The 27761-nt window shown below is 35.9% G+C and overlaps 1 protein-coding gene and 1 long non-coding RNA gene across 6 annotated transcripts; one reads left to right on the top strand and one right to left on the bottom strand.

The window, feature by feature from the left end:
* The first annotated feature begins 96 nt into the window (after nucleotides 1-96).
* Nucleotides 97-27761, top strand: Prosalpha5 (Proteasome alpha5 subunit). 2 transcript variants are annotated; one of them, XM_023163316.2, is made up of 5 exons: nucleotides 97-235; nucleotides 354-625; nucleotides 1410-1615; nucleotides 5592-5821; nucleotides 27524-27761. In XM_023163316.2, the coding sequence occupies exons 2-5, from the start codon at nucleotides 354-356 to the stop codon at nucleotides 27617-27619; spliced, it is 804 nt and encodes a 267-aa protein (XP_023019084.1). In that variant the 5' UTR covers nucleotides 97-235; the 3' UTR covers nucleotides 27620-27761. The 2 variants fall into 2 exon arrangements, with proteins under 2 accessions (XP_023019084.1, XP_023019085.1); XM_023163317.2 differs by lacking the exon at nucleotides 27524-27761 and having other exon boundaries at nucleotides 5592-5963.
* Nucleotides 6681-15909, bottom strand: LOC141485019 (uncharacterized). Of its 4 annotated transcripts, none has more exons than XR_012466959.1 (3): nucleotides 15462-15909; nucleotides 7281-7502; nucleotides 6681-7225 (listed from the first exon to the last, which is right to left on the bottom strand). It is a non-coding gene; the product is annotated as an uncharacterized lncRNA (long non-coding RNA). The 4 variants fall into 4 exon arrangements; XR_012466956.1 differs by lacking the exon at nucleotides 15462-15909 and adding an exon at nucleotides 11244-11547; XR_012466957.1 differs by lacking the exon at nucleotides 15462-15909 and adding an exon at nucleotides 11248-11546.

Genomic DNA, 27761 nt, shown 5'->3' with positions numbered 1-27761 from the left:
TATTTCTTCTTAGATTCCAAACATTCCAGAATAATACCGTTTTTTTTTTTGTCCAAAGACATTGCAACTACGCACCAACCTGATTGTCATTTGACATTTGTCAATACAGTATTACAGTGTCTGAGTGACTTGTCATTTTTTGTTTCTAATGTTCTAACCCGTCGTCGGTTGCACTTTTAGGGTTATTTTATAAGAGTTCTTGATTTCATACATATTATACCTTATTTTAATTGAAGTGAGTACCACCGAAAAAACGAAGTTTCTTATAATTTCAGTGAAGTTTTATTCTTGAAAGTTCAATATACAAAATATAATGGCTGTGTCATGAAGCTAACCCTAATCTCTAATTTCAGATGTTCCTAACAAGAAGTGAATATGACCGAGGGGTTAATACGTTCTCTCCTGAAGGACGTTTATTCCAAGTGGAATATGCTATTGAAGCCATTAAATTGGGTTCTACAGCTATTGGAATATGCACCAGCGAAGGAGTCGTTTTAGCTGTTGAGAAACGTATAACATCCCCGTTGATGGAACCCACTACAATCGAGAAAATAGTCGAAGTCGACAAGCACATCGGTTGCGCAGTGTCTGGCCTTATGGCAGATTCTCGAACAATGATAGACAGGTTTGTGCAGATATTACTCTTGAATGTATTACCCTGCATAATACTGATGTTGATAGTAAATTCATCTTTCAGATCAGTACTTACTCTTTCTACTATAAGAATGCAATCAACAACTATTGTTGTTAAACCACTGCAAAATTAAAAGTAATGACCTGATGAAATATTATAAAGAAATCCAAATAGGACAACCTTTTGATCTGATTCCCACTAACATGATAGATATAAAAGAATGCTTTGTGTTTTAGACCACAGTTGAATGAAATTTGTAGTACCAAACATTTCATAAGCTACTGAGGTAGACATCATCGGTGGTATATATCTAGAAATCTACAAGTGTCATTCTACTGTGGCATAAGCCCTGCATTTTGTTCTCTCTAATCCTTTGTGAATGGTTTGCTTTCAATGTCACTCTTTTTCCGTTTAGATGAAGTGTATGTATATGCTGAAATATATACATATGTGCATATCTGTTTTATATTCCATGTAAAAGCTATTTTCAATATTGTTATTATATACCTATTTGAACAACAGTAATGACTAGTGTTGTATATGAAGAACTTTATCAACTTTATTAACAACACCTCTGGTGCTTTGGGCATATTATTATTATAGTTTCAAAAACTACACCTCACGATTTGATACTGTACTAGCGAAATATGTTGTGATATATTTTTCTAATAAATTTTCTGGTGATCAAATCGTGAGGTGTAGTTTTTGACATTACTATGGATCTTCATCAAGTAACGGCCAAATCAATCAGAAAATCATAATTATTAATTTTCAGAGCCCGTGTAGAATGCCAGAACCATTGGTTTGTCTACAATGAGAACATGAGTGTAGAGTCATGCGCCCAAGGTGTGTCCAACTTGGCTATTCAGTTTGGGGATTCTGATGATGACGGAGCGGCTATGTCTAGACCATTTGGTGTTGCCATTTTATTCGCTGGTATTGATGAGAAGGGACCTCAGCTGTACCACATGGACCCATCTGGTAAGTACAAGAGCTATATCAAACTATTTTGACACAAATTATGAAATATCAGGAGACTATGTGGAAGATTTATACAAATTTATAACTTCTGTCATATTTGAGAAAAGTAGGAGGTCATCAAAAGTTCACTATTTCAATTTCGTTTTGAATTATGAGGGTAATATTTGTGTGTCAGACATATTTTTTAATTATTTGCATTGGCACCATTACATCGTAGTGGATGAGTTTATTATTAAAGGAAATTCATTGTTTCCTTGATAACTTGAAAAAATTCTCATTAGTTTTTTGAAAGAAGGAAATAAGTTTTTATTAACTCCTTTAAAAATTTCTATTAATTTGATCACTGCACATTTTATGTTTGGTAGAGCAAGAAATATTAGTTATACAATACTCTTTTAAACTTTTCATTTGATTAATCCAATTTTTTAATAAGTGAACATTTTGGTTTCATTAATAACAATATTTTTAAGCTAAGGCTTCTGAGCTTTTTAAAATTGTGTACATGAATGTTTTTACATTTGGTAAACAAAAAATTTGGAAAGTTTAAAAGTACACTATCCAGATGTTAGTGTACTTTGATAATGTAAGAGAAAAACGTAATATATGAAATACTCTTTCATATATTACGTTGTGTATCGTTCCTATGAATAATATTTGTTATAATTTCATAACAAATGTGTGGAGTTTAAACTGAATAGGAAAAATTGATTTTCTTGTAATTCAATGTTCATATGAAAGTAGTGTTTTCAAAAGACCTTTTTCTTTTTGTATGTTCGAGTGAAAGTAGTTGTTTCAATTGGGTTATTTTTTCCAGTTTCTATATGAAACTTCTGTGCATGATCTTTTTTCATTTCTTTTGAAGTGTCCCAGATTTTTTGTTTTATGATGGAGAAGCAGAAAGCCGAAAAGTTTTTTTTCTAAGAAAGAATACATATGTCATCAATTTGTGCATTCGATGTAGTTTAGCAAACTAATGACAACGAATCATTGTGGCTACTCCTCCGAACTACCTAGCATTTTGAAGAAGAATTGCTTTTATTTTTGAAGTTCTCTAGCAGTTAAAACTCCGTGTTACAATTTTTTCAATTTCATAAAATTCATCAGCAATTTACTAATTATGTAAAAACATAGTATTTTATTTTTCAATTCTGATATCTGATAATTTAGTTTTTCTAGTATTAGACAGAACAATTCGCAATTCGAGGTAAACATTTAGAATTTTGAATTAAAATTATTTAGTGTAAATTATGAAATGCCCACAGTTTATTGAATGTGAAAACAACTATTTGTATAGTGCGATTGAATTGAAACCGTAGAATGTTTTAAATAAACAACTTGTAAACAATGAGGTTTTATAATGAGAGAGAAATGGTAAAGAGTTGTCATGTAATACCCTCAAAACTTTATTTTGATGGAAGATACACTCTATTGATATGGTTGAATTTTCAAGTTTCATTTACTTTCCGAACTATCGATGCTCGTGTTTTGAGTATACATAGGTACGAAAGTATATCTATAATATGACTCTTCATAAATCATATGTGGGGTGTATAGCAATATTTATTGGGGAAGAACACCAAAGGACACAATTCCATGTTGAAATAATATTTGATTTTTTTTCTCCTTCCCTTTCTACGATTCAATTCTGTAATAGATAATTTTCAGTGAGGAATGCATTCGGAATGAGTAACTAAAATGTTACATTGAATTAGAACACATCTCTGCTTTTGGGTTAAGTGGAAGAATATTTTTGATGGTGTTAAACACTTCACAAAAATAAACTTCACGCTTTTTTTTTTTTTTCACCGTTAGTGTGCGCTGGTCAGGCCCTATCCCCCGAAGCCTCGATACATTCGGTAGGGCGTGCCAGCATTATCAACCCATGACCACTCCCCACACTGTGTGGTAAGTGTTCATTGGGTTCGAGAATCATGTGCCCTGAGCAAGCGCAGTGAGCCAAGAATGACAGCCTTCTGCATCTGTGCAGCTAAGATTTCTGCCTTAGTGGGGCAAGCCGGTATGATTTTAAGATTCGAGAGTAGAGAGGGCATCATTCCACCAAGTACTCCAATAATCAGAACAACCATCTTCACAGAGTTATCTGGATAAAATCTGCGGAGTTCGAAGAGAATATCTTGATATTTTATCCGTTTTTCCTCCTCTTTTCGGACATTTGTCTCGCCAGGAGCTGAAAACTCCACGACAAATATCGTTTTGCTCTGGTGGTCGAGAAGGACTACATCAGGCTTATTAGCTTGTATGAGCCTGAGGGTGGGGAACGAATAGTTTCAATAAATTCGGTACTTCTCGTTCCCCACAACGGATTCAATATCCCCCGGAGCGTAAGGCAACACCGGTGTATCGACAATACCGTAGGAGTGCTGTAGATGGTAATATAGGACTCTTAGGGCCGCGTTATGTCGATGGATATAGGCCGAGACCGCAAATGCTGGACATGCTGATAGCAAGTGCATTAGGGTCTCGGGCGCCTCGCGGCAGGCCCTGCACCTTGTGTCCGGAACCTCTATACCCATCACGCAACTGCGGTAGACTAAGGTGTTGAAGACACCATCCTGGCAAGCCATGATGAACCCCTCAGTTTCCGACTTCAGCCTACTCGACCTGAGAAAAGCGAACGTCAGGCGCTTTGATAAACCAAGGTCTACAATGTTATTGAAGAAGACCCCATGCATTGGCTTATCCTTGTGTCTCCGCAAAAGTAAGGTGATCTCTGCGGCTTTTATCTGAGCTTTTTGCTGAACAGGTTCCAACTCGGTGACAGAGTTGTGGCCACCTCATTCAGAGTCGAAAACTATACCGAGTACATCAGCTGCTCAGGCAACTGCCCTAAGGAGAAATGCTCCAATTCCTGCTCTCTCATGGTCACGGACCATGCACAAAAGGGGATCCGAACTCCTGACGACTTTACAGGCTGCATCCAGTACCATTCTGTCATGTGGACACTCCAAACTCAAAAGTCCACGGCCTCCCTGTTGTCGGGGGAAGTACAACCGTGGAACGGACGATTTGGGATTCAAACTCCTATAGAGATGCATCATTTTTCGGGTCTTTACGTGTAGTTGATACAGCTCCTCTCAAGTCCACTTCTTTACTCCAAACGAGTAGAGTAAGATTGGAACGGCTGCTGTTACCTCTTGTGAGTGGCGTTGTTCCACCCCGATGCTTCCATCTACGAGCTACGAGCTTCCATCTTCGTAGTCCCCGCATCGTCCTCTTTTGAGATGAACCATTGCACATTTGTCTATCCCGAATTTCATACCGATAGCATGCGTGTACTCTTCCACCACCCTCAAGGACTGATGGAGATACTTCTCTCCAGAGGCATAATGTTTAAGATCATTCATATAAAACAGATGGGTGACCTTGTGCCTCCGGTTTCCGGGGGTACCACAGTTATACCCTCTAGTTTTTCTGAGCGCAACGGATAATGGCAATAGTGAGATGCAGAAGAGAAGGGGACTGAGGGAATCACCCTGAAATACACCCTTTCTGAAAGTGACCCACCTTGTTTGGACTCTTGCTTGACCAGATGTTATGGTGAAGCGAGTTCGCCAAAGTGGTATCCGTTGTTCAACTTACCACACTGCACTGTTATCATGATATGACATTTATTCACAAACTACTGTCAGGTGAAGTCGATTGTCCTTATCTTTTAGAAATTATTAACTTCAATGTAAAATCTTACGATGCAATAAATCCCCCTCTTTTTTTCATAAAAAATCATAGTACTTACTGTGATTACAACACACCAATGTCCAGAATGATAGTATTGCATCATCAATCGGTTTCAAAATATAAGAATTTTCTGGTGAGTCACATTTGTATGACCATTTCTCTCCAACACAAAAATTAACTGTTTAGTTTTTTTTTTTTTTTTTTTCATTTCGGGGAGTCAAGGATGCTATATGAAAGTATGTGTTTTCTCACATATTTTATTGATGACTTTTATTTTCAGGCACATTTGTCCAATTCGATGCAAAAGCCATTGGTTCTGGCTCCGAGGGGGCTCAGCAGAGTCTGCAAGAAGTGTATCACCGCAGTATGACACTGGAAGAAGCTATGACTGCAGCCTTGACAATTCTCAAACAAGTTATGGAAGAAAAGTTGAACGCTTCGAATGTTGAAGTTGCCACGATGACTTCAAAAGATTTATTCCACATGTTCACGAAAGAGCAAGTGGAAGAGGTAATTGCAAAATTGTCTTAAATCGAATCATAAAGTGGAAATGACTATTTTTAAGTAATTATGGATGTTTAATTGAGTTTTACATTACTTTTTTTGTTTATTATACACCAAGTAATAAAATCGGAAGAAAGGATGAATAAAATCCAAACCATTTTTCCCAAAACTCCCATCTCAAACTCGGTAAGTTGGAATATTGAACTACATTAATAAGATTTCATAAGGCAATTAGAAAATCTCATCAGCCTGATTATACAGGATGGCCCAAACGGAGAGGTCCAAAATTATTTTCTAAATAGGACATCTTAAGATCTATCAGTCAGCGATTCACGAGAACTTTCGGCCGGACTGGCTTAAATATATTTATTTTTATCTTCCTCTTGAAGATGATCACTTGGTGATCGAAACACGTGTCGAGGTGTTGAAAATAACGATTCTTCCTCTTGAAGATGATCACTTGGTGATTGAAACACGTGTCGAGGTGTTGAAAATAACGATTTGGTGATAGGAAAAACTCCAGCAATATTCAATAAATCCATGTTTGAACAAAGCAGAATTGGGCTTTTAATTTATAATTGAAAATATTGAAAAATATTCCTTATTTTAAAATTAGTTTTAAAAACTTTGTGGAACACAGAACTTTCAGAATGACATGAAAACAAGGACAAATGATAAACTGTCGTTTGTTAAGAGTTCGTGTTTCCTCAACAGATTTTTGTCATTATTTTCATTCTTTCTCTTTATTTTTCAATAATTCACTTAGTTTAACGGGGAATGTTCCTCTTTTACGAAAATCAAGTAGTTTTCATGAAAGAGCTCTAAAACAACGCATTTGAAACTTATCATTTCAACCATTCAAGATTTAAAGGGATTAGTTTCTATTTCACCATTTGGCAACATCGGTTATAGCTAATAAAAGACAATGACAAACAAAGATGACATATTTCAGAGGCGTCCTGTTCTGTTTATTTATGTTCCGAGTTCCGAGACATTCTGTGACATGACATTTTGTGTACCTAACCTATCTTCCTCTATATAAATAAATAACAAAAAAACTGTTGTTTATGTGGCTTGTGGAGGTGGTATTGAACTATAATTTATATTTTGCCTTAATTGTTGATTTATAAAGATAATTTTCTTTTTTTAAAGTAGAATATCCAGGTACATATAAATTATTTCAATTCTATGTAGGCGCTGTTGCCAATATGTGAATTAGAAACAAATCCCTTTAAAAATTAAAACCCAACATTTGAAACGTCAATTTGAATACTTTTCGAAGTGAATTTGAAAAACTCATGAATTATACTCAACTTTATTTTGTTCAAACTTGCATTTGCTGTAATAACCCAAATTGAGGAACATTCCCCATTACCAAGTCATGGCTCTTCTAACCTCTGCATTGTAGTCCTGCAACAAGAGTAAATTTCAGAAAAGCATATAAATTTGTAACGAGTAAACTTACGTTATAAATGTATAAATTAGTGTAGACTGGAGACTCCACCATGTTTCGTTGCTCTAAATCCTGTTTTGTGTTTGTGTTAAATATTTTATTTCTTGTGGTGAAGGTTGGCGAAGCTTCTCGGTTGATACTCTTATCATGTACATATAGAAATTAGTTTTCCAAATTAATTTTTCGGAGAATCTTGAAATAATTTGTATCTTCTAACTAACAGTATTCTATCACCTGAAATCAATAGGATGTAATTGAAAATTCGAATATAAAATCGAATTTCAACCTGTACCTGTCAATACTTGAAATTAATTAATTTTTTATTCACTCACTCTACGGAGTGTTCTATGGAAGCCATTTCTTCCATTCCAAAAAAACATTATAAAAAAGTCCTTAACGTTTCCGGGAGATGAAGGGAACAGAGAGAGAGAGAGAGAAAAGGGGTGATCTTTTCTATCTGATTGAAATTTTTCTAAACGCATTTTCGCAAATTTTCTCACAAATATATCGCCAATCTTTGTGGAAAATGGGTATTTGGTTTAGTTTCCGTACTCGCAATTGTTGTGGATATAATCTCCAAGATTACTGATATACAATGTTAAGTCAAGTTTCGACTTAACCTCTACGAGACCACCCTACATCGAAGGTATGTCCCATACTTTCAATAATTTAGGCCTTTTTTTGTTATGTCCATCCTAAAATCACTTTCCATACACCTTGGCTTGCTAATTTTGGTTGGCTCAGCTAGTCATTGCATGGTAGATTGTAGTGTTTGTAGTATCATGAGTATATCTCACATCTGGAGTCACAAGTCTGGATTTTTTGGTGTCGAACCCAAGAACCTGGTTGCAGGCACAGAGGATATCACCACCAAATATGTCTTATCCCTCCTGCTTATTCATATGGACAATAAACGAGGAAACACCTACAAACTAGAATCAGATAAGCTTAGTTGTAGTTTGCATGCTTGCTTTTGTTTGCTCACTCATATTCCAGATTTCAGTGATGATTCAATTGAAGAGTTTTATTCTGTCTGTTCACATAATTCCTTTCATTATCTGAGGTAGCGTTAGGAGTGTTCTGTCTGTTCACATAATTCCTTTTATTGTCTGAGCTAGCGTTGGGAGTGATCAAACCGTTTATTTTTGAGTGTCAACGGCATCAACCGCTTGGTCATTAATTTTTTGTTCTGGGTGTGCACTGTTGAGAACTCTTCGATCCACCTAGGGAGCTTCATGGCTATTCGCTGTCTGTCAGCCTTGCAACATTGTAGAATCATCCCAGCTCCCACAAGATAAACTCTCTTGAGAAAAATTTGGTATTGATATTATTTTCAAAACAAATTACCGTGTCTGACAATTTTCACTGTCAAACGAGATTCGTCCCCAATCTTCCACAAGTCTCACCAGTGATGTTAGGCTGAACCACGAATGCATTAGTGAATACACCTGCCCATAAAGACATAGGACAAACCTGCGTAAGTAGAGCGATGAAATCTCCCTTATGAAGACGGCACCTATGGGAACGAAATCTGGTTTGGTGGAGAGCCTCGTTCATCTTAGACGAAAAAGATGCCATATATGGCATTTTCATAAGGGAAGATACAGTTGAGTCTAACAAAGCATTCGCGGTTAGTCAATAAATTCAAACAATGGCAAAAGGGTTATTTCGTAACAATCAATATATTAAATATTTCAGAGATCAATGATGGAATGAATACTAATTCCTGTATAATTTTTCACATTACATTTATCTCCTGTTTCATAAAAGGCTTTAATACAGATGTTTTTTTCAAAACATGAACCACATCACAGCAGTATTCAACACCCGTTGGTATACCAACTGGAGTTCTAACATCCATCGTCTGGGAAGTATTTACTGGATGAATAAGATAGCAGTTTATTTATTTATTTATAAACGGATTTCACCTTTTTTTACATATGAAAATACAGATACATACTCAAACTAAATGTGTACTAAAAACGAACAATTTAGCAGTACTGCAGTAATAGACGCACACACACCTATACTACTAATCTTTTTAAGTTGGTTTTGAATGTATTTAATGTTTGTCGATTAAAATCTAAACCTCTTGCAATATTCATTACCTAATCTTACAAAACGTGACAAAGCACGTTTGTGCGATGGTAGGGAACTTAGAATAATTCACAGTTACGAGTAGGTCTGTTTGGAACTTTAAAATAAATCGAGTGGAGCAATGAAGGACAATCAATCTCCCCTGTTAGTATCTTATACAGAGTTATCAAGTCAGTTCTTGTTCTACTACCTCCCAAGCTGGTAATATTCAGATTTTGCATAACTTGCGTGTAATCGTAATCACCATATTGTAGATTCATTTTAAAAGCTATACACCTCAAAAATTTTTTATGTACTCTTTCTATTCGATCGATGTGAGTTTGATAATATGGTGACCACACTGGTGAGGCGTGTTGAATAACCCAATAAACCAATGTTAGATATAACGTTCTAAAAGCCAATACTGATAGTTTTTTAGCATTTCTAGAAATGAAACCCAATACTTTAAAAGATTTACTGACTGCGGAGTCAATATGATGTGCAAAATTTAATTGATGATCAAATATGACTCCTAAATCGCGAATTTCAAAAACGCGTTTGAGACTGTTTTCAATTTGATAATCAAATTGAATAGGATTATTGGACCTAGAAAATGAAATACAATAGCACTTATCAACATTCAGAGACATTCCATTATTTTGTGACTAGTTGATCAATTCGTTCAGATCAAATTGAAGACATTTACAGTCTAGGTTGGTTTTGATTGGCATATAAATTGTGAGGTCATCAGCGAAGAGAAGATATTTACAGTGGCGAAAGTTTAGAGCTATATCATTAATAAAAATATTAAAGAGAAGTGTACCCAGATGTGATCCCTGCGGGACGCCTGATATGACCTGAATATCACTGGAAATGTAGTTTTGAATTTTTACCAGCTGTTTCCTATCAGATAAATAACTGTTTAACCAACATGTGAACCAAGTTGGAAAACCTGTTACCTGAAGTTTACTAATCAACAAACTGTGGTTGACTTTATCAAAGGCCTTACTAAAATCAGTGTAAATTGTATCAATTTGAAGGCTTTTTTCTAGGGCCTTGGTGATGTCTTGTTGATATACCAATAAATTTGATGTTGTTGATCTACCTGCAGCAAATCCATGTTGATTTTCATTTAGCATATTTTTGCAATGCCACGAAAGATAGTGCACAAGTAAAGATTTGAAAAGTTTTGAAATAGCTGAAAGTTTGCTGATTGAACGATAGTTTTTTATGTCTTCCTTTTTGCCACTTTTGAAAATGGGGGTGACATAACTATTCTTCCACTGGCAGGGAAATATTCCAAGCTTCAATGATGAGTTGAATATTATGCACAATGGCTTAGTTAGTGAGTAGACACATCTTTTAAGGAAATAGGCAGGGATCCCGTTCGGTCCACAACTCAAATTTCCTTTTAATGAGTTCAACCCTTCGAATACTTCTACATTACTAAATTTTATAAACGGAATGTCAACCGCTGCCGCAACTGCTTCGTTCATGACATTATCTAAATCCAATGCTTTTCTAGTATAGACCCTTGTTTAGCTGGATATCTGATGATCGGCCAACCTTGCAGTCGGATATTGCCATTTGGTGCATTACAAGAAGCACACAATGATAGGGTGGTCCAATTAGGATATTTTCATTGATAAATAAAGTTGTTTCATTCAGTGGCTTATTGCAGCAGTGTGTACAGTGAAATACTTTTTTCTGAAGCTGGCTTTATTTATGAAGACGAGCGAACCCACTTGCTACTTCTCAATGCAGAGAAATTAGTATTCATTCATCATCATTTGCCCTTTGTGTAGTATGAGTACTAATTCATTTTTCGAATTATAGAATTATTGTGTGATTACTGGTTGTATTTCTTAAGTGAACTAACTAAATAAAGCAACTAATTACCTACAGATATTTTTTCAAATCCGGTATTCAGCCGGATAGGTGCTAGTTATCCAGTATTAGGCGGGATAGTATTTAGGCTGCCGGATACCAGATAGTTACTGGATATCCGTTTCATCTCTAGTAATGAGTGATTTTTTTTTGCTGGTATCTTTTTGGCAACACTGTTTTTGACAGATCACGCGTGAATCGTGTCTTGTGTCATTGTCAAACTTGTTCAGTTTGGTCTATAATTTGACCTTGAATCAACTTACAAATGAACAACGCTTGCAAATTATTGAATTTAATTATCAAAATTCATGCTCGATGAAGAAAGTGCATCGTGCACTTCTTCCAATTTACGGGCAGTTTCGTCGGCCTACTGAGGGAGCTATTCGCAAGCTTGTGCAAGGACGGATCCAGAGGGGGGCGATCGCCCCCCCCCCCCGAGACATCACTCGTTCACCACCCAAAATACCCTAAAATAATTAATTAATTTGTCGTTTGTTGAGTTTCGTAGACAGGTAAACAGGTATAAAACCGTATGCGTAAAGCCACACCCTCATCCCTCCTCCACCAACACCAACCTATTTAGTGTTGAATTCTACTATCACAAACTATCGCAGGTAGGTAATTTACAGAAGTCATTAACAGTACTCAGGTAGAAAAACAGGTAACAAATCCCTAATCCCTATAATTTACTCAAGTGACACCATCTAAACACATCACAAGAGTATCCTAACATCAGTTACACCTCTCGAAGAAGATGCAGTACATGTCCGGATAATGCCATCTATATATATATATATATATATATATATATATATATATATATATATATATATATATATATATATATATATATATATATATATATATATATATATATATATATCGCCCCCCCCCCTCCGAGAAAAGCTTTGGATCCGTCCATGAGCCTGTGACTATATTTCGAACCCAGTTTACATTATTGGACATTAAACCACCAATACGCATACGTAGAGTGAGGACCGAAGAAAATATTGCGGCTGTATCCGCCAGAGTTCGTGAAATGTCGATTCGCCGCCGTTTGCAGCAATGGGGAATATTCCTCAATTTGGCAAGTTTGAACTTGCCAACAACACCTATATCAAGTTGAAATAATTTATACGTACATAGATATTCTACTTTAAAAAAGGATAATTATTTTTATAAATCAACAATTAAGGCAAAATATAAATTATAGTTCAATACCACCTCCGCAAGACACATAAACAACAGTTGTTTTGTTATTTATTTATATAGAGGAAGATAGGTTAGGTGCATAAAATGTCATATATCACAGAATGTCTCGGAACTCGGAACATAAGTAAACAGAACAGCACGTCTCTGAAATATGTCATTTTTGTTTGCCTCGTACAGGCAACAGATTCATTGTCCTTTATTAGCTATAACTGATGTTGGCAAATGGTGAAATAGAAACGAATCCCTTTAAATATTGAATGCATTATTTCATTCTTTTTTTTTAAGTATTTAAATAATTTTTTAAAGAAAAAGGTTGAAATGATAAGTTTAAAATGCGTTGTTTTAGAGCTCTTTTATGAAAACTACTTGATTTTCGTCAGGAGGAACATTCCCCATTGTCCTGTGTTACTCCACTACGTGGAAAATTTTGCTAAATGGGTGTAAAACCCTATAAGATACAGCTGGTGCAAGAATTGAAGCCACACGACCTCCCACAACGTATAACATTTGGTGAATGGGTGCTGGCAAAGTTGGAGGAAGATCCACATTTTTATCGAAAAATTGTGTTCAGCGGCGAGGCTCATTTCTGGTTGAATGAATACGTTAACAAGCAAAATTGCCACATCCGGAGTGAAGACCAGCCACAAGCATTGCAAGAGCTACCGATGCATCCCGAAAAAGTCACTGTTTGGTGTGAATTATGGGTCGGTGGCATCATCGGGCAGTACTTCTTGAAAGACGACAATGGCCGAAACGTTATTGTGAATGGCGAGCACTACCGTGTGATGATTGACGACTTTTTGTTGCCCAAAATGGAAGAATTGGACATGCCGGACATGCGGATTCAACAAGACGGTGCCAGATGCCACACGGCACGCGAAACAATGGCCCAATTAAGAGCCGCCTTTGGTGAACAGTTTATCTCGCGTTTGGGACCCGTCAATTGGCCGCCTAGATCGTGTGATTTAACGCCTTTAGATTATTTCTTGAGGGGTCATGTAAGGCTCATGTCTACAGGGATAAACCAGCAACGACTGACGCTCTGGAAGCCAATATTGAAGCATTTATACGTGAAATACCGGTCGATATGTTAGAGAGAGTGTGCCAAAATTGGACCTTGCGCCTGGGCCATCTAAAGCGGAGCCGCGGACATTTGCATATCCTATACCTCTTAAAAAATCACCCGTTATTTTCATCGATCAAGCATAGCTACACCTCTATCTTTATGAAACTCGTCCAAGTAGAACATACTTGACTAACTGTTCGTAAGTTAGGCATTCATACTATTGGACTGTTGAACTTGTTTCCTATAAAACGGAAAACTTTAAAGAAATCCTTTTGTGATGACAGAAAACAATTTCATTCCGAGATCACATTATTTTTACGTACGTATTAGAGACGCCCTATATTCAGGGAAAAATGAAAATGCAGCTACCCCAGAATTCCTATACTGTTTATGAAATGAAATCAAAACTTCTTATAGCCATTTCTTGCATACGATTTACTGAATGTGTGATCAACCGAATCCTTGTTCCATCTATTTCCATCCACCACTCGCCTTTTTTCTATCAAGCCAAGCAGGCATCAAGGTTTTATTCCTTTTGAATAGGCATCATTTCAGAAGATAATATACTTTCTGAGACATCACGAAATTTTCACCTCGCTAAATTATTACACCGTTTACCTATAATAAATGACCAGCGGCTATTGTGAATTATTGAAAATTATTACTGGATAATTCGAAGCAAAAGGAGTCACTCATCAAATTGTTAAAGCACTAACGTTGATTGGCTTGAATCATTTCGAATAAAAACCCCACAGATTGTTTCGAAAATACCATCAAATACGACAAATGAATAAATTTATAGAAACCGCGCAAAACTCAACATTTGGGTGCATCAATGAATTTGAATTATTAACATTTATGTTAGACAACCCACTCTCCAATCCCATGCTATGCGGGTAGCATGTTTTTCGAATCTGTTTCTGTTTAAAATCTGTTTTTCCGGTAATTAGCTGTCGTCCCCATACGAACGACAACTCTCAGAAGTTGAGAAACTTGTGCGAGCTAAGGACTAACGAGGTCTTACCTTTTAACGTGTGATTCCTAATATACCAACTTTTAGCTGGCATGGTTTTACTAAATAATAACAGCGGCAGAGACAGTGTAATCGAAAAATTATTAATGCAATCGCATCATTTAATACAGAAGATAAAACAGAAAAATTGAAATTTATTATTATATTATTCCGAAAAGTTGATGAATGGGAGAAGAGTTAGATACAAAAGTATCACCTATTCAAATTATTCACCATGCTCCCCGGCGTTGAGAGCCCTGAAATAAATTATTCCTTACATGGTTACTGTGTGCAGAAGTTACAGTCTCTTCCATCCACCCCAACCCACTTTCGGGTGATCCCCAACCTGCTGACCTTTTGTGGTCGGAAGTCAGCCTCTGGTGCTTACACTCCCTCATATCGAATAATTTGTAACACCTGACTTTACTGTGTGTAGTGTGCACATGGTGGTACCCTGCACCTAGCTGGAGATGTCGCGAACTAATTTGTATGTGTTTGACCCAGCAAAAATACTCATCAGCAAAAACACAAATCTCAACGTATCACGTTATAAGAATGTCTCAAAAACTCTAGCCTCTGCCAAAGAACTTCACACAGACCAACATATAACTTGAAAACTCAGAGAGAACGTAATATTGAAGTAACAACTTTACACAGGAGTTAAGTGAAACCTATTATACCATATTGACGTAAGTTTTTACGTATTGGTTTCGACATATTCACATACATTATGTAAATATGGGGTAAAAGTATCTTTGAAATGTAATGAAGTATTTATATAAATGTATTACATAAACATGTTCCTTTATTTTTATGTCATATTTACGTAAATGTAACAAGTGTATTTGCTTGGTAGTGCAACCGATTCAGATGTTTCACTCGAAATATAGGGTGCGCCATCTATTACCAAAATATTTCATGAATGTTTATTGAAACTTACCTGTTCCTAGGTCCGATTCGGTAGAACATTTCAGCCATTTTGAATCTATAAACATATTCAGTTTTCAAATTTGTTTGAAAAATCACATACAGTGGGACATGTGGTATATTTCCTTGAGAGATTTTATATGTTCCATTCAATAAATAGGAACTGACTCGTTGTTTAATATCAGAGCTGTCATCTATCTTCTATAATTGGAGACGTTCCTCTTAAAAGTTCATAAGAAGTAGTTCGAAACCCCGGTAGATGGCGGAACAGTACACGATAAATGTTTTTTCCCACAAATGTTACTTGTAATGTAGATATTTATTTCCATAATTTTTAAATCTCTCCAATAATAGTCTTTAAATTTTTTGGGATAGAGAGTTTCTGGCCTTCTACTTCTCCATCTTGATACAAAAAATATGGGAATCTTCCGAAGACAGGCACTGGAAGAAAGCAATCAATTTTAAAAACTTAACTCTATACAAAGATGTGTAGATCATGCAAAGAAGTAACTTTCAGACACAAACTGAAAGAAAGTCCTTACGAAACACATATTTTCATATAAACATTGAATTACACGAAAAAAAAAAACTTTCGAAACAAGTACTTTTATATGGACGCTGAATTATACGAAAAACACTTTTCTCTATTCCGTTTGAATTCCAAACATTCGCTCACCGGTACGGAGAAACAGAAATGAATGAGTGAGTGATGGGTAAGTGACTTTCGCATTTATAAGTATAGAAGAGTATTTGACTATGAGAAAGCTCTGTTCAAAGTTGGTTCCTCGCGAGATCACTGTTGACCAAAAACAAAAACGTCTTGATTATTCTAAGCAGTGTTTGGCCATGTTTAAACGTAAGAAACCGGAATTTTTGCGTCGATATAATGGATGAAACATGGATCCATTACTTCACTCCGGAATCAAAACGATCGTCATATGAGTGGAGAGCAACCAGTGAACCTTTTCTAAAGCGAACGAAAGCACAACAATCGGCTGGAAAAGTAATGGCCTCGGTATTTTGGGATGTGCGTAGTCTAGTATTCATCGTCTATCTTGAGAAGGGAAATACCATCAACCGTGAATATTATATAGCGTTATTGGAGCGTTTGAAGGCCAAGATTGCGGAAAAACGATCCTATTTGAAGAAAAGTAAGTTCTGCTTCAACAAGACAATGCACAGTTTCACAAATCAATGAAAATTATGGCAAAACTACATGAATTGAACTTCGACTTGCTCTCATGTCCACCGTATTCTCCAGATTTGGTTCCCAGTGCTGGGATGATTGTGTAACTCTGGATGCATAAAGCCAATTTAAAAAAACTGGTTATATATGTTTTTTATAAATAAGTATTTGTAATTATTTTTATAGGTACCTATGTGAGTATAGTCGAAGTAACCTTTATTGTGAATACTTAAAGCTATCGGCATCTCAAAGGCCAAAAAAACCAATACATAGAAATAATGCCGCTGCGAACTAGTCCACGTGGACTGAAGAATTGGCGGTTCGTATTGGATAATTTTTACTAACCGGATTTTATGATTGGCTGAAGAGTCATAAAATTAAATTTGAAGTCATGTTACGGTGACGAATAGAATGTGGGGTAAGTATCGACGTTGTGTCGTCAATGTTCAGTTCAGGACTGATCGCGATTTGAGTGTTGAAATTTGATATTGGTGCAGTTATAATTACTTGAAATTTTTGTTATGTGGCGTCCTTGGACAAGTACTTATAGTAATAACGAGTGTAATAACAACGCAGACTTTTTCCTGTGTAGTGATTCCAATAGCGATGGTAAACAATGCGAAAAAGAGATACCAGTGAATAAGATTCGGATTCATTTGAATATTGATACACAAAGAGTATGTTTCAATGTATATAAGAATCTACATCTCAAGTTTGGTTTCGAGGAAAACAAACTATTACAAGCAACATCAGATTTGACCAAGATTCCTTTCTCAACTGTACGTAAAATAGTCAAAAACGAACCTTATGAACGCAAGACGCAATGTGATACGGGTTTACCAGAACCTTCAAATAGGTATTCATCTAATAAAATCATTGAAAAAAACAATATACGACTGTAGCAAAATCAATGAGATTCCTACAACTGAAATCATAAGGAAGAAATTGAATCAATTCGGCTAAAACGTGAGCTGCTGTGATGAAACTCTTCAGAATTGTATCAAGAAACTACGATTTAGATTTGAAATAATCAAAAAACGTCAGGCAGTTATGGAAAGCAGAGGAATAGTGGAATTGCGTAAAAATACTTAGAACAAATAAATAATTATATACAAGAACAATGGCAAATTTTCTATTTGGACGAAACTTGGTATGACACTCACGACTCAGTTACGAAAGGGTGGACTGATGGTTCGAGAATGTGTACGCCTAACATGCCTGCAAACAAAGGATCGCGATTAATCATTGTGCATTGCAGAGGAAGTAAAGGATGGGCTCCGAATTCTTTGAAATTATGTGGAAAAAAATTTGAGGACTGCAATGTTGACTATCATAAGAACATGGAAGTTAATATTTTTGAGGAATGGTTTGAAAACACATTGATCCCAAATTTGGATGCGAATAGTGTAATAGTTCTTGACAACGCCTCCTATCATTCGCGACAGCTCATCAAAGTACAGAATAAAAATTCGAGGAAAGATGAAATACAAAGTTTTTTAATGGATAACAATTTGTATTTTGAAGATAACTATACCAAAAATCAACTACTTCAAGTTTTACAGACAAAAACATTCGAAAAAGTGTATGCCCTTGAGAGTATTGCTGATAAGTATGGACACTCCATACTGAGACTTCCCCCCTATTTTTGTGTTTTCAATCCCATCGAGTTCATTTGGGAAAAATTGAAACAAAGCATCAGACGTTAAAGATAATTTTCCAAAATTTGATGAGAAGGTAATAGAGCTAGTTAAAGAAGAAATATCTAACATTACCGAAGACCGAAGACTGGCAGAATAGGATTGAAAAAGTTATTTTAGTTGAATAGACATGGAGATTGGACACTTCCATATTAATGGTGGAAATAAATTCATTATAGATTTAAATGACGACAGTGATAGTGAAACAGAGAATGTGGAAGAGGAATTACCAGGAACTGTTGGAATGTAGGTTGCACTATATCGTTTACGTGAACTATAATAATAATAATGTTTATTTTAAAAAATAGGAAAATACAAAAAAAGGCTATCCAACTTTGAAAATAGACATGAAACATCACTGAAGCTTTACCTAAAGCTTGTGCGTGATATAGATGATAATATTTATATAGTATAGGATACAACAGTAATACATTAACAGTAATATTAGAACAACAATTATATATTTAAATATTTACACAGGTACTATTAAAGTAATTTCATAATTTTTTGTTTTTTTTATTATTATTGTCAAGGTAGGGTTTTGGTGTCTTATTTGGGTTGTCATAGTCCGGTATATGTCGTATTTGGGTGATTTGGAGTATAAATGTTTATTGTAAAAACTTTAGGTTTATAAGGTTATTAAATATGTTTCTATCTGTAGTGTTCATCCATTGTTTTACATGGTATTTAAAATAGGTATAACATTTGATATATTTGAGGTTTTGTGGCAGTAAATTGTATATTCTTGGTGCAAGATATTCTGCTGAGCGTTGACCGGTTGTTTTTTCGCAGATTGGAACTTTCATGTTTTTATTTTTTATTCGAGTTTCATAACGGTGGTCGATGGTTGTTGACTTGATTTTATTTTTACGGATATACATTAGAATTCGTTGACAAAATATTTGTCTTATATCAAGAACAATGGTCTCTGAAAATAGCTTGTCACTGGGATATTTTATCTTCTTCTTCAACATTATTCTCAGAATCCATTTTTGTACGATACTCATATATACCTATGAATATATGAATATATGTGTTTGTTACGTTTGTAACCCATTGGTAACCATCAAATGTTGCGGCAGAGTTTTCAACCAACACCAACTAATTCGCCCCTTCAACTTCTCACAATTTGCAACTATCCGCTGCCTGATGTGTCCATGACAAAAAATTAATAATACCACCATCAAAACAGCCCCCGTGGCGTTCTTTTATTGAATCTTCTTATTTAGTATTGTAATGCCAGTACTTGAAGAAACGATACACCATCGGAGCCATCTGTTTCCTGCTCTTTTGTTTTTTCCTGACCCGCACACTCACACACAAACACCATAAAAATGCTATCGTCAATTGTAGAATGGTTTTTTAATCGGTGCTACACGGTTAAATCATTGCCACCTTGATTATTATAGCTCGCTCAGTGAATTACGACATTTTTGCGAAAAAACCCGAGCGCGTGCCCATTATACCAAAAAAAAAACATGGCGCGCGTATAAGGAATAGCGCCCCCATGGTTTTAAATTTGAATAAAAGTTTATGCGTTGCTTGCCACGCGTCCTGCTAACCTATTTTCAGCGGTGCCGGTCAGACAGGTTTACCTTGAGGAATACCAGAGGTTTTCACAAAGAACTTATCCGGGGCATGTGCTGCTTGTATCGCTCGAGGGTATAGTACCAAAGTTTACCGAATACTATAAGTTGGTTCACTCCAAGGAATTCGTTTGTCGGTACGGCTCAGGATTGCATTTTTTGCGATTCCCATAAATCATATCGCCGACAGACGATGTCTGGAAGCCGCCGGCCGCATGACAGTTATACGAGGGCAGTTCCTATTCGCGATATCTACAGGGGACGTTCCGAAGTTGAAACTTCGCTTGCTCGGTTGTATCAGACAGATAAACAAAGATACGAAAGTAGTTGTTTGTCGATCAACTTCTAGAAACATGATAGATAAACTCATGAATAAATGATCTAAGAAACAGATCAGAGTGATTTACTGATGAAATGATAAACATACATTCAGAAAAACATGTTTTATTAACAAAAATAATACAATTATATAATGTTATATGTTTATATACGATTTAAAATATTCAATTTTACATTGCATGATTTATGTTTCCTAACAATCTTCATGTCCTGGTTCATGAATTTTAAAGTAAAGTATATCCGAACTCTTGTATATAAAGATATATAATAATCGAAGAGGAATTTTTGACATGGATGTGAGAAAAGAATTTTCGAATATTTTGTTTTCAAATACTGTCCAATTCCCTTCTCACTGCCGATTTTATCAAAATTTTCAATGAATATGTTTTCCATCTCTATTACATGGTCAACAATATCTCTTGATGGGAACTTGGGAAGCCAACGTGACTTTCATTTTTTGAAAATTATTTCGATAAATGTGGTCATTATTAAGTTTAAGAGCCAATTTATATTGTTTAGTTCTATCATAATTATACATTGTTTCTATGTAATGTTTTCTTGTTTCTCCACCCTGAAGTAAAAACTGATAGGAAAACAAATTGTTTCGTGTCGACTTCAGTAAGTGCGGGATATCAAACAAATATACAAGTTTATGATCGTCTATCAGAAATATGGGATTTTCGTCTGTAACATTCAAAGTTTTCACCAACTTCTGAAAATTTGAACCCTGATCGGAAACCACCCCCATGACATTTAGGCCTATACTTTTGCATCTTCGTACCGTTTTGAACAAAATATCTTTCAAATTATCAGAAGTTGCTGATGTCTTATAGAAAAAGTATGCAAGTGATATTTTCCAATTGCTTGCCAAACCTCTGACCATTACTGTTAGAGCACTACTTGCTATGTCAGTAGAGGTCCCATTCAAACTCGTTTGGAAACCTACTATTTTGTCTCTGGAAATATCATAATAAAGATGAGATTTCAAAGATATTTCGTCTAGGCATAAAATACAATCTCTTTCTTTCTCCTTCATGAGCCCAATCCTGAATTCAATAACACGAAAAATAAAATCGTTGAAGCCTGGTTCAACAATCCAATTTTTCGTGAAACGATGAAGTGTACTTTTTGACGGTAATCTACAAATTGTTGAAAATTTTTTGTACGCTTTCGGACCAAGAAAATAAACAGTCAATGCAAACTGTTTGAATTCGTCACTATACCTGGACCCTTTTGGTGCTTTATTTATCAAAGAAAGCTGTGCTTTCAAGAGCTTACAATATTGCTCAGGATATTTTCGATCCAGAAACTTGAAAACATCATCCAGAGTAATTCCGGTTTCGTCCAGTGCTCTTTTCGATGTTGAAGCTACTGTTTTCTCAAGTGATACAATTTTTTTTCGTAATGCCACTTTTCTTGGAGTTCCCGAAGAAAGTTTAGCAGATGTTTGGCTGCATTCATCGAAAAGAAAGATGTACGTACTTTCAATAATTGTTTTCTTGTCATCGTTTTTGTTTCCGAAGCATATAAAAATAGATCAGGTAAGTATATAATATAACGAAAAGATATTTCACCTCGTGATCCTAATTGATCCGTTTGAACCTGAGCATCAATGTAAATAAAATCCTTGCTAGTACCGGCAATGTCATCATCATCTGGAAGGTTTAAACAACAAAATTGATATTGTAAATTTCATATGTTAAAAAGTGGAATAAGATTTTTTCATCATTTGAATCTATAAACTTCACTGAACCAACCTTTCTGAGAACCATCTTGAGGCAGACGCAATGAAGGAACAGCATAGCTATGAATACGAGAATTCACAATATCATCGGCTCTAAAATGTAAGCTGCAAATTTTAATTCTATTGTGACTCTGCTCTGGGGTAAGATTAGCATATCTATGATTCCCAATGAAGCCTAATACATTTTTCCAACGTTGACACCTAAAAAAAAATTCAAGTATATCAATCGATAAACTGAACATTTTGAAAAAAGATTGAAATGAGTTTGGATTGGCAAATGCCGGCGGTATATTTCGATATGAATAATTTTATACAACAAAACCATAAAAGGTATAGATAGGTAAAATAAAAATTAATGGTGAATATATTGAATGCATACCTTTCACTGTACTTTGGGCAGCGGAAAAACGAAATACCTGGGCTCCCCACCGTACTCAGACAACCATCCACTGAGCAATACGTCGACATTTTCACAAAATAAATATTTCGAACTCCGAACGAACACAACACAATCACAATACCAAAGTTTACCGATTCTGTAGTCTTTGACAATACCAAACAATACGGACAACCTTTATATCTCGTGTGCGACGAGAACTGGTAACTTCAAGCGACACACTGTACTACCTCGGCTGGTAATTACCCGCTGTCGCTAGCGGGCGGCGAGATTTCTCAGATGTCGAAAAATGAGCGAGTGACACGTCTTATAGTATTCTGTAGTCTTTGATAGTACACATATTAATAATGACTAGCTGAAAAGTGTCTTTTTTCTCAAGGGAAAAGCTGATCTTCGTTAACATAGACCTATTTGAGTATATCCTAGAAGACGTGATAGAGTTTCAATTTTTTTGTGTCACCGCATCGACTGCTAATTTTGCTAAAATTTTATTTCACCTTTTTTAACAATTTTCAGTTATCGCAGGCCAACGATGAAAAAAATTGTTTACTTAAAACACCTTATTATTTTGTTTTTTAGCGTGCTAAATCCAAATATGACACTCATTAAGCCGTACACCTACCATTTTTTCACATATGCACATCAATATATTAATTTTTTTTTATTTATTACAGAATTTAACAGCTTTTATATACTACAAATAAAATTGTAAAATAATTTGTGCTGGATGTAGAAGAGTTGGCAGCACTGCTGAAACACATTTACTGTCCAGAGAAAGGGGAATTATAGTGTTCTGTTCACAGCTGATGTTTTGTTTTCTGTCAATCTAACCTTACTTTCTGGTTTCCAGTACATGTTCTCATTAAAACGTCTAATCGCGGTTGTAAGAACTCTGCTGATAGTTTTTGTTGTATTCATGGTGAGTTTCTTATTAAAAAACATCAAAGAAACATTACAGACTTTGTGAAAAAGTTTTATTTCTCATATTTTGGTAATAAACTTGGTGATCAGGATAAATCTTGGGCCCCGCAAATGGTATGTTATGTTTGTGTTGAAGATCTTAGAAAATGGTCAAAAAAGGAGAAAAAAGCCTTTAAGTACGCAGTTCCTATGGTATGGAGGGAACCTAGAAACCACACTGATGATTGCTACTTTTGTAGTATTGATATTACTGGCCATAACTCGAAAGACAAGAAGGTAATAAGCTACCATAACCTAATTTTCGCCATCCGACCAGTAGGGCACGATGTAGATTTGCCGTTTCCAGAACCTCCAGATGATTTGAATTTTGTTCAAACTGAAATGTTTTCTGATGTACTGCAGATATAGATGAGCAATATGATGAAGTGTTCCAATGCGCTACAGCAAATATAGAGTCTAAACTGTTTACTCAGATTGAACTTAACAACTTAGTTAGGGATCTTGGGTTAACCAAAGAAAATGCTGAATTTCTTGGTTGTAGACTAAAAGAAAAGAACTTGTTGGCAGTTGAAACTAGCATATATGTGTATAGGAAGAGAGAGCAGCAGTTTTCGTAAGTTTTTGAACAAGGTATTTAGTGTACTGCTCAGACATTCCAGGTCTGATCAAAGCGTTTGGTGTTGAATACAAAAAAGGAGACTGGAGGCTGTTTATTGATTCTCGCAAAACTAGTTTAAAAGCTGTTTTACACTTATGCATCTATACCTGTTGGCCATTCTGTACATATAAATAGTCTTAAATAAAATTGGCTAAATTGGCTATTCAGCTCATGATTGGATGATATGTGGTGACTTGAAAGTAACATGCATGCTTCTTTGTCAGCAAGGCGGTTTTACCAAATTTCCGTTTTTTTTTGTGCGAATGGGACAGTAGAGCAAGGGATCAACATTGGTGCAGAAAGAACTGGCCTGTGAGGGAGTCTTTCAAAACCCGGCGAGAAGAACATTCTCCGCTAAAACCTTGTGGATCCTAAAAACATTCTCTTACCACCGCTACATATAAAGTTAGGCCTCATGAAATAGTTTGTAAAAGCATTGCCTAAAGATGGACCTTGTTTCAAATATCTCTGTCGGAAATTTCCAAACCTTTCAGAGGTTAAACTTAAAGAATGCGTCTTTGTAGGATCCAACATTCGAAAAATGATGTTCGACGTAAACTTTGAAACCACAATGACCATACATGAGAAAGAAGCATGGGTATCATTCAAGCAAGTTATTACAAAATTCTTAGGAAATGCAAAAGACCCAGTCATCTTGATTACTTCCCGGAAAATTTGGGAGATTTTAGTGAGGAGCAGGGTGAGCGTTTTCACCAAGATATTGAATTGATGGAAAAACGTTACCAGTGCCGCTGGAACATCAACATGATGGGAGACTACTGTTGGTCACCTCACCGTGAAGCTCAACAAGCGACTCATCGCAGGAAAAGCTACACAAGAAACTTCAAAGAAAAAAGAGAAAGGAAGTATAAACCAATTCCATCTGACTAGTGAAACCTACATTACAACACTGTATAATTATTTCAAGTAACCTACTGTAAATATAAACCATGATAGTGATTTAACATAGTGTTTCATTAATTTTACCATATACCGTACATATTTTAAATTATATAAAAAAAGTCAATTTCTCAAAAACTATGGGTGATACAATAAAACTAAGACCATATTTGGATTCAGCACACAGAAATCTATAAAAATCAGCTATTAAAATAAACAAAGTTTTTGAAAAACATTTTTTTGTTGGCCTGTATAATCAACAGTTCTTCTATAGAAAACTTTATTTCGAAATGTCACTAGTGTGATGAGTCCAAACATGCTCTGCTATCTCCGATTTGCTGGTTTCTCCTCGGAATACTGAACTAGATACATTTCTGAAGTACATAAACAACGTAAAACCTTCCATTAACTTCGGAATGGGGAAGGAAATCTACAACGAATTGCTTTTCATAGACGTATTGGTGAAGAGGGTCAACACTAAGTGGGAAACATCTGCATACCTAAAAACCACTTAACGACAGTATCTGAACCACGAATCCAGCCACCAACAATCTATCAAAAAAGGAATCATCAAGAATCTAGTGGATAGTGCTTTTGGGCTCTGCAATACAAAGGAAGGTGTCGAGAAGAAACTACTACATGGATCAATAAGTCCCGAGACTAACCCAGAGATGGCGCCCTTAGTAAACCAGTAACCACGTCTTTCTAGAGTACTAACCTTTGCTTGAAACGTGTCGAAATTTTAAGTCGATCGGACCAGAAACAGCTGAGTTATCGAGGTTAGAGTAAAGTCGTTTTGTAGTTTATTTAAAAAATGGAAAAAACCGAGTTTCGTGTTCTGATAAAACATTGTTTTTTAATGGGTAAAAACACCGTGCAAGCGAAAGAATGGATTGAAAAATGTTACCCGGACTCTTCTCCATCAAAAGCAACGATTTGTCGGTGGTTTGCCGAGTTTAAAGGTGGTCGTACCGACACAAATGACGCAGAACGCTCGGGTAGACCTGTGGAAGCTGTTACACCGGAAAATGTGAGTGAAGTGACAAAAATTGTAATGAAAGATCGTAAAGTGAAGCTCCGTGAGATTGCTGAGATGACACAGATATCATATGGAAGTGTATTTACTATCCTTCATGAAAAATTGAGCATGAAAAAGGTTTTTTCTAAGTGGGTGCCGCGATTGCTTTCGATGGAACAAAAACAGCAACGAGTCGATGATTCAGAAAGCTGTTTATCGCTATTTACTCGCAACAAAAAAGATTTCTTGCGTCGTTACGTGACCATGGACGAAACATGGATACATCACTACACTCCAGAGTCAAAGCGGCAGTCATCTGAGTGGCGCACAGCTGGCGAAAGCCGTCCGAAACGTCCGAAAACGCAGCAGTCAGCTGGCAAAGTGATGGCGTCAGTTTTTTGGGATGCGCATGGCGTGATTTTCATTGACTACCTCGAAAAAGGTAAATCGATCAACAGTGATTATTATATTGACTTACTGGTACGTTTGAAGGAGGAAATCGCAAAAAACGACCGAACAGGCAGAGAAAAAAAATCCTTTTTCACCAAGACAATGCACCTTGCCACAGGTCGATGAAAACAATGGCAAAATTAAACGAATTGGGCTTTGATCTGCTTCCCCACCCCCATACTCACCAGATTTAGCCCCCAGTGACTACTGGCTCTTTGCTGATCTTAAAAAAATGCTCCAGGGAAAAAGATTTGGCTCAAATGAGGAGGTCATCGCTGAAACTGAAACTTATTTTGAAGCGAAAGATACATTTTTTTATAAACATGGTATTGAAAAATTGGAAAAGCGTTGGAACCATTGTATCACCCTAAAAGGAGATTATGTTGATGAATAAAAAAAAAATTGTAAAAAAAATGTTTTCATTGTTAGTCTCGGGACTTATTGATCCATGTGTTAGGCATAATAAAATAAGATCTTCAACGGATTGGGTACTCCAAAGTGACGGTGGAACAGACTTTGACTAGAAGACAGCAAGAGCCTCGCAAGGAAGAGATGCTGTCACAACCAGTGCTTATACTCCCCTACGTCAGAGGATTATCGAAAAGAATGAGAATAATTGGGTTCCAGTACAACATCAGAACCTGCTTCAGATCCGGAAACACCATTCGTAGCATCCTCACGAAAACCAGGCCACTAAACGCGGACTACGTTTCCAAGAATTGCATTCACCGAATACCATGCGAGTGCGGCAAATCCCATATCGGTGAAACCATTTAAGAGATGTGCAATTAACATTCTATCATGATGCAATGTGAATGTTGATTAGTGTTTGAATATTGTTTTGAAATTTGGTATAGCTCCATTTGAGAGGGTGCCCAGTCTAATGGTAATTTTAAATTTTTCTTAAAAAAATCGCTAAAACGATTTCTTGTATTTTAACCAAGGCAGCAAGCAGGCCTTGGTTTTTGTAGAAAAAAAAATTATATTTGGTCCCAAAGTACATCATTAAGCATCATTATTGCAATGTGATTTGTGGTCAGAGTGACCTGAACTACCAAATATCGGGTTTTTTGTAAAAGAAAAACTGAATTACTTGAAGCGGTTCATATTTTTGTATGAATCTAGAAAACCTATTTTGAGTTGAAACGTACAAAATATCGTTCAAATTGATTGTTTCAGGTGCTGAAATGTATGGAGAGGAATGAACCAGAGCATCATCACATCGGGGGTATGGAGGCGGCTTCTGGTAAACGTAATACTCCCACAATGTCATAATACCTTAGATTCATAATCGTTCTATCACATATGTCTGTTTATGTTTGTTTTCAGTTTAGTTTCCAGTTGAGTATACTTAGATTTTATATTCAGTTTGTTTTGATTATCGACAATGTATGTGAAATAAAATACCTTTTCAGTG

This window comes from Leptinotarsa decemlineata, unplaced genomic scaffold (genome assembly GCF_025532065.1).
Source record: "Leptinotarsa decemlineata unplaced genomic scaffold, Ldec_3_MD MMD2_tig00026307_RagTag_RagTag, whole genome shotgun sequence".
Lineage (NCBI taxonomy): Eukaryota > Metazoa > Arthropoda > Insecta > Coleoptera > Chrysomelidae > Leptinotarsa > Leptinotarsa decemlineata.
The sequence above is the reverse complement of the archived record's forward strand: the minus strand, read 5'-3'. Positions and strand labels throughout refer to the sequence as shown.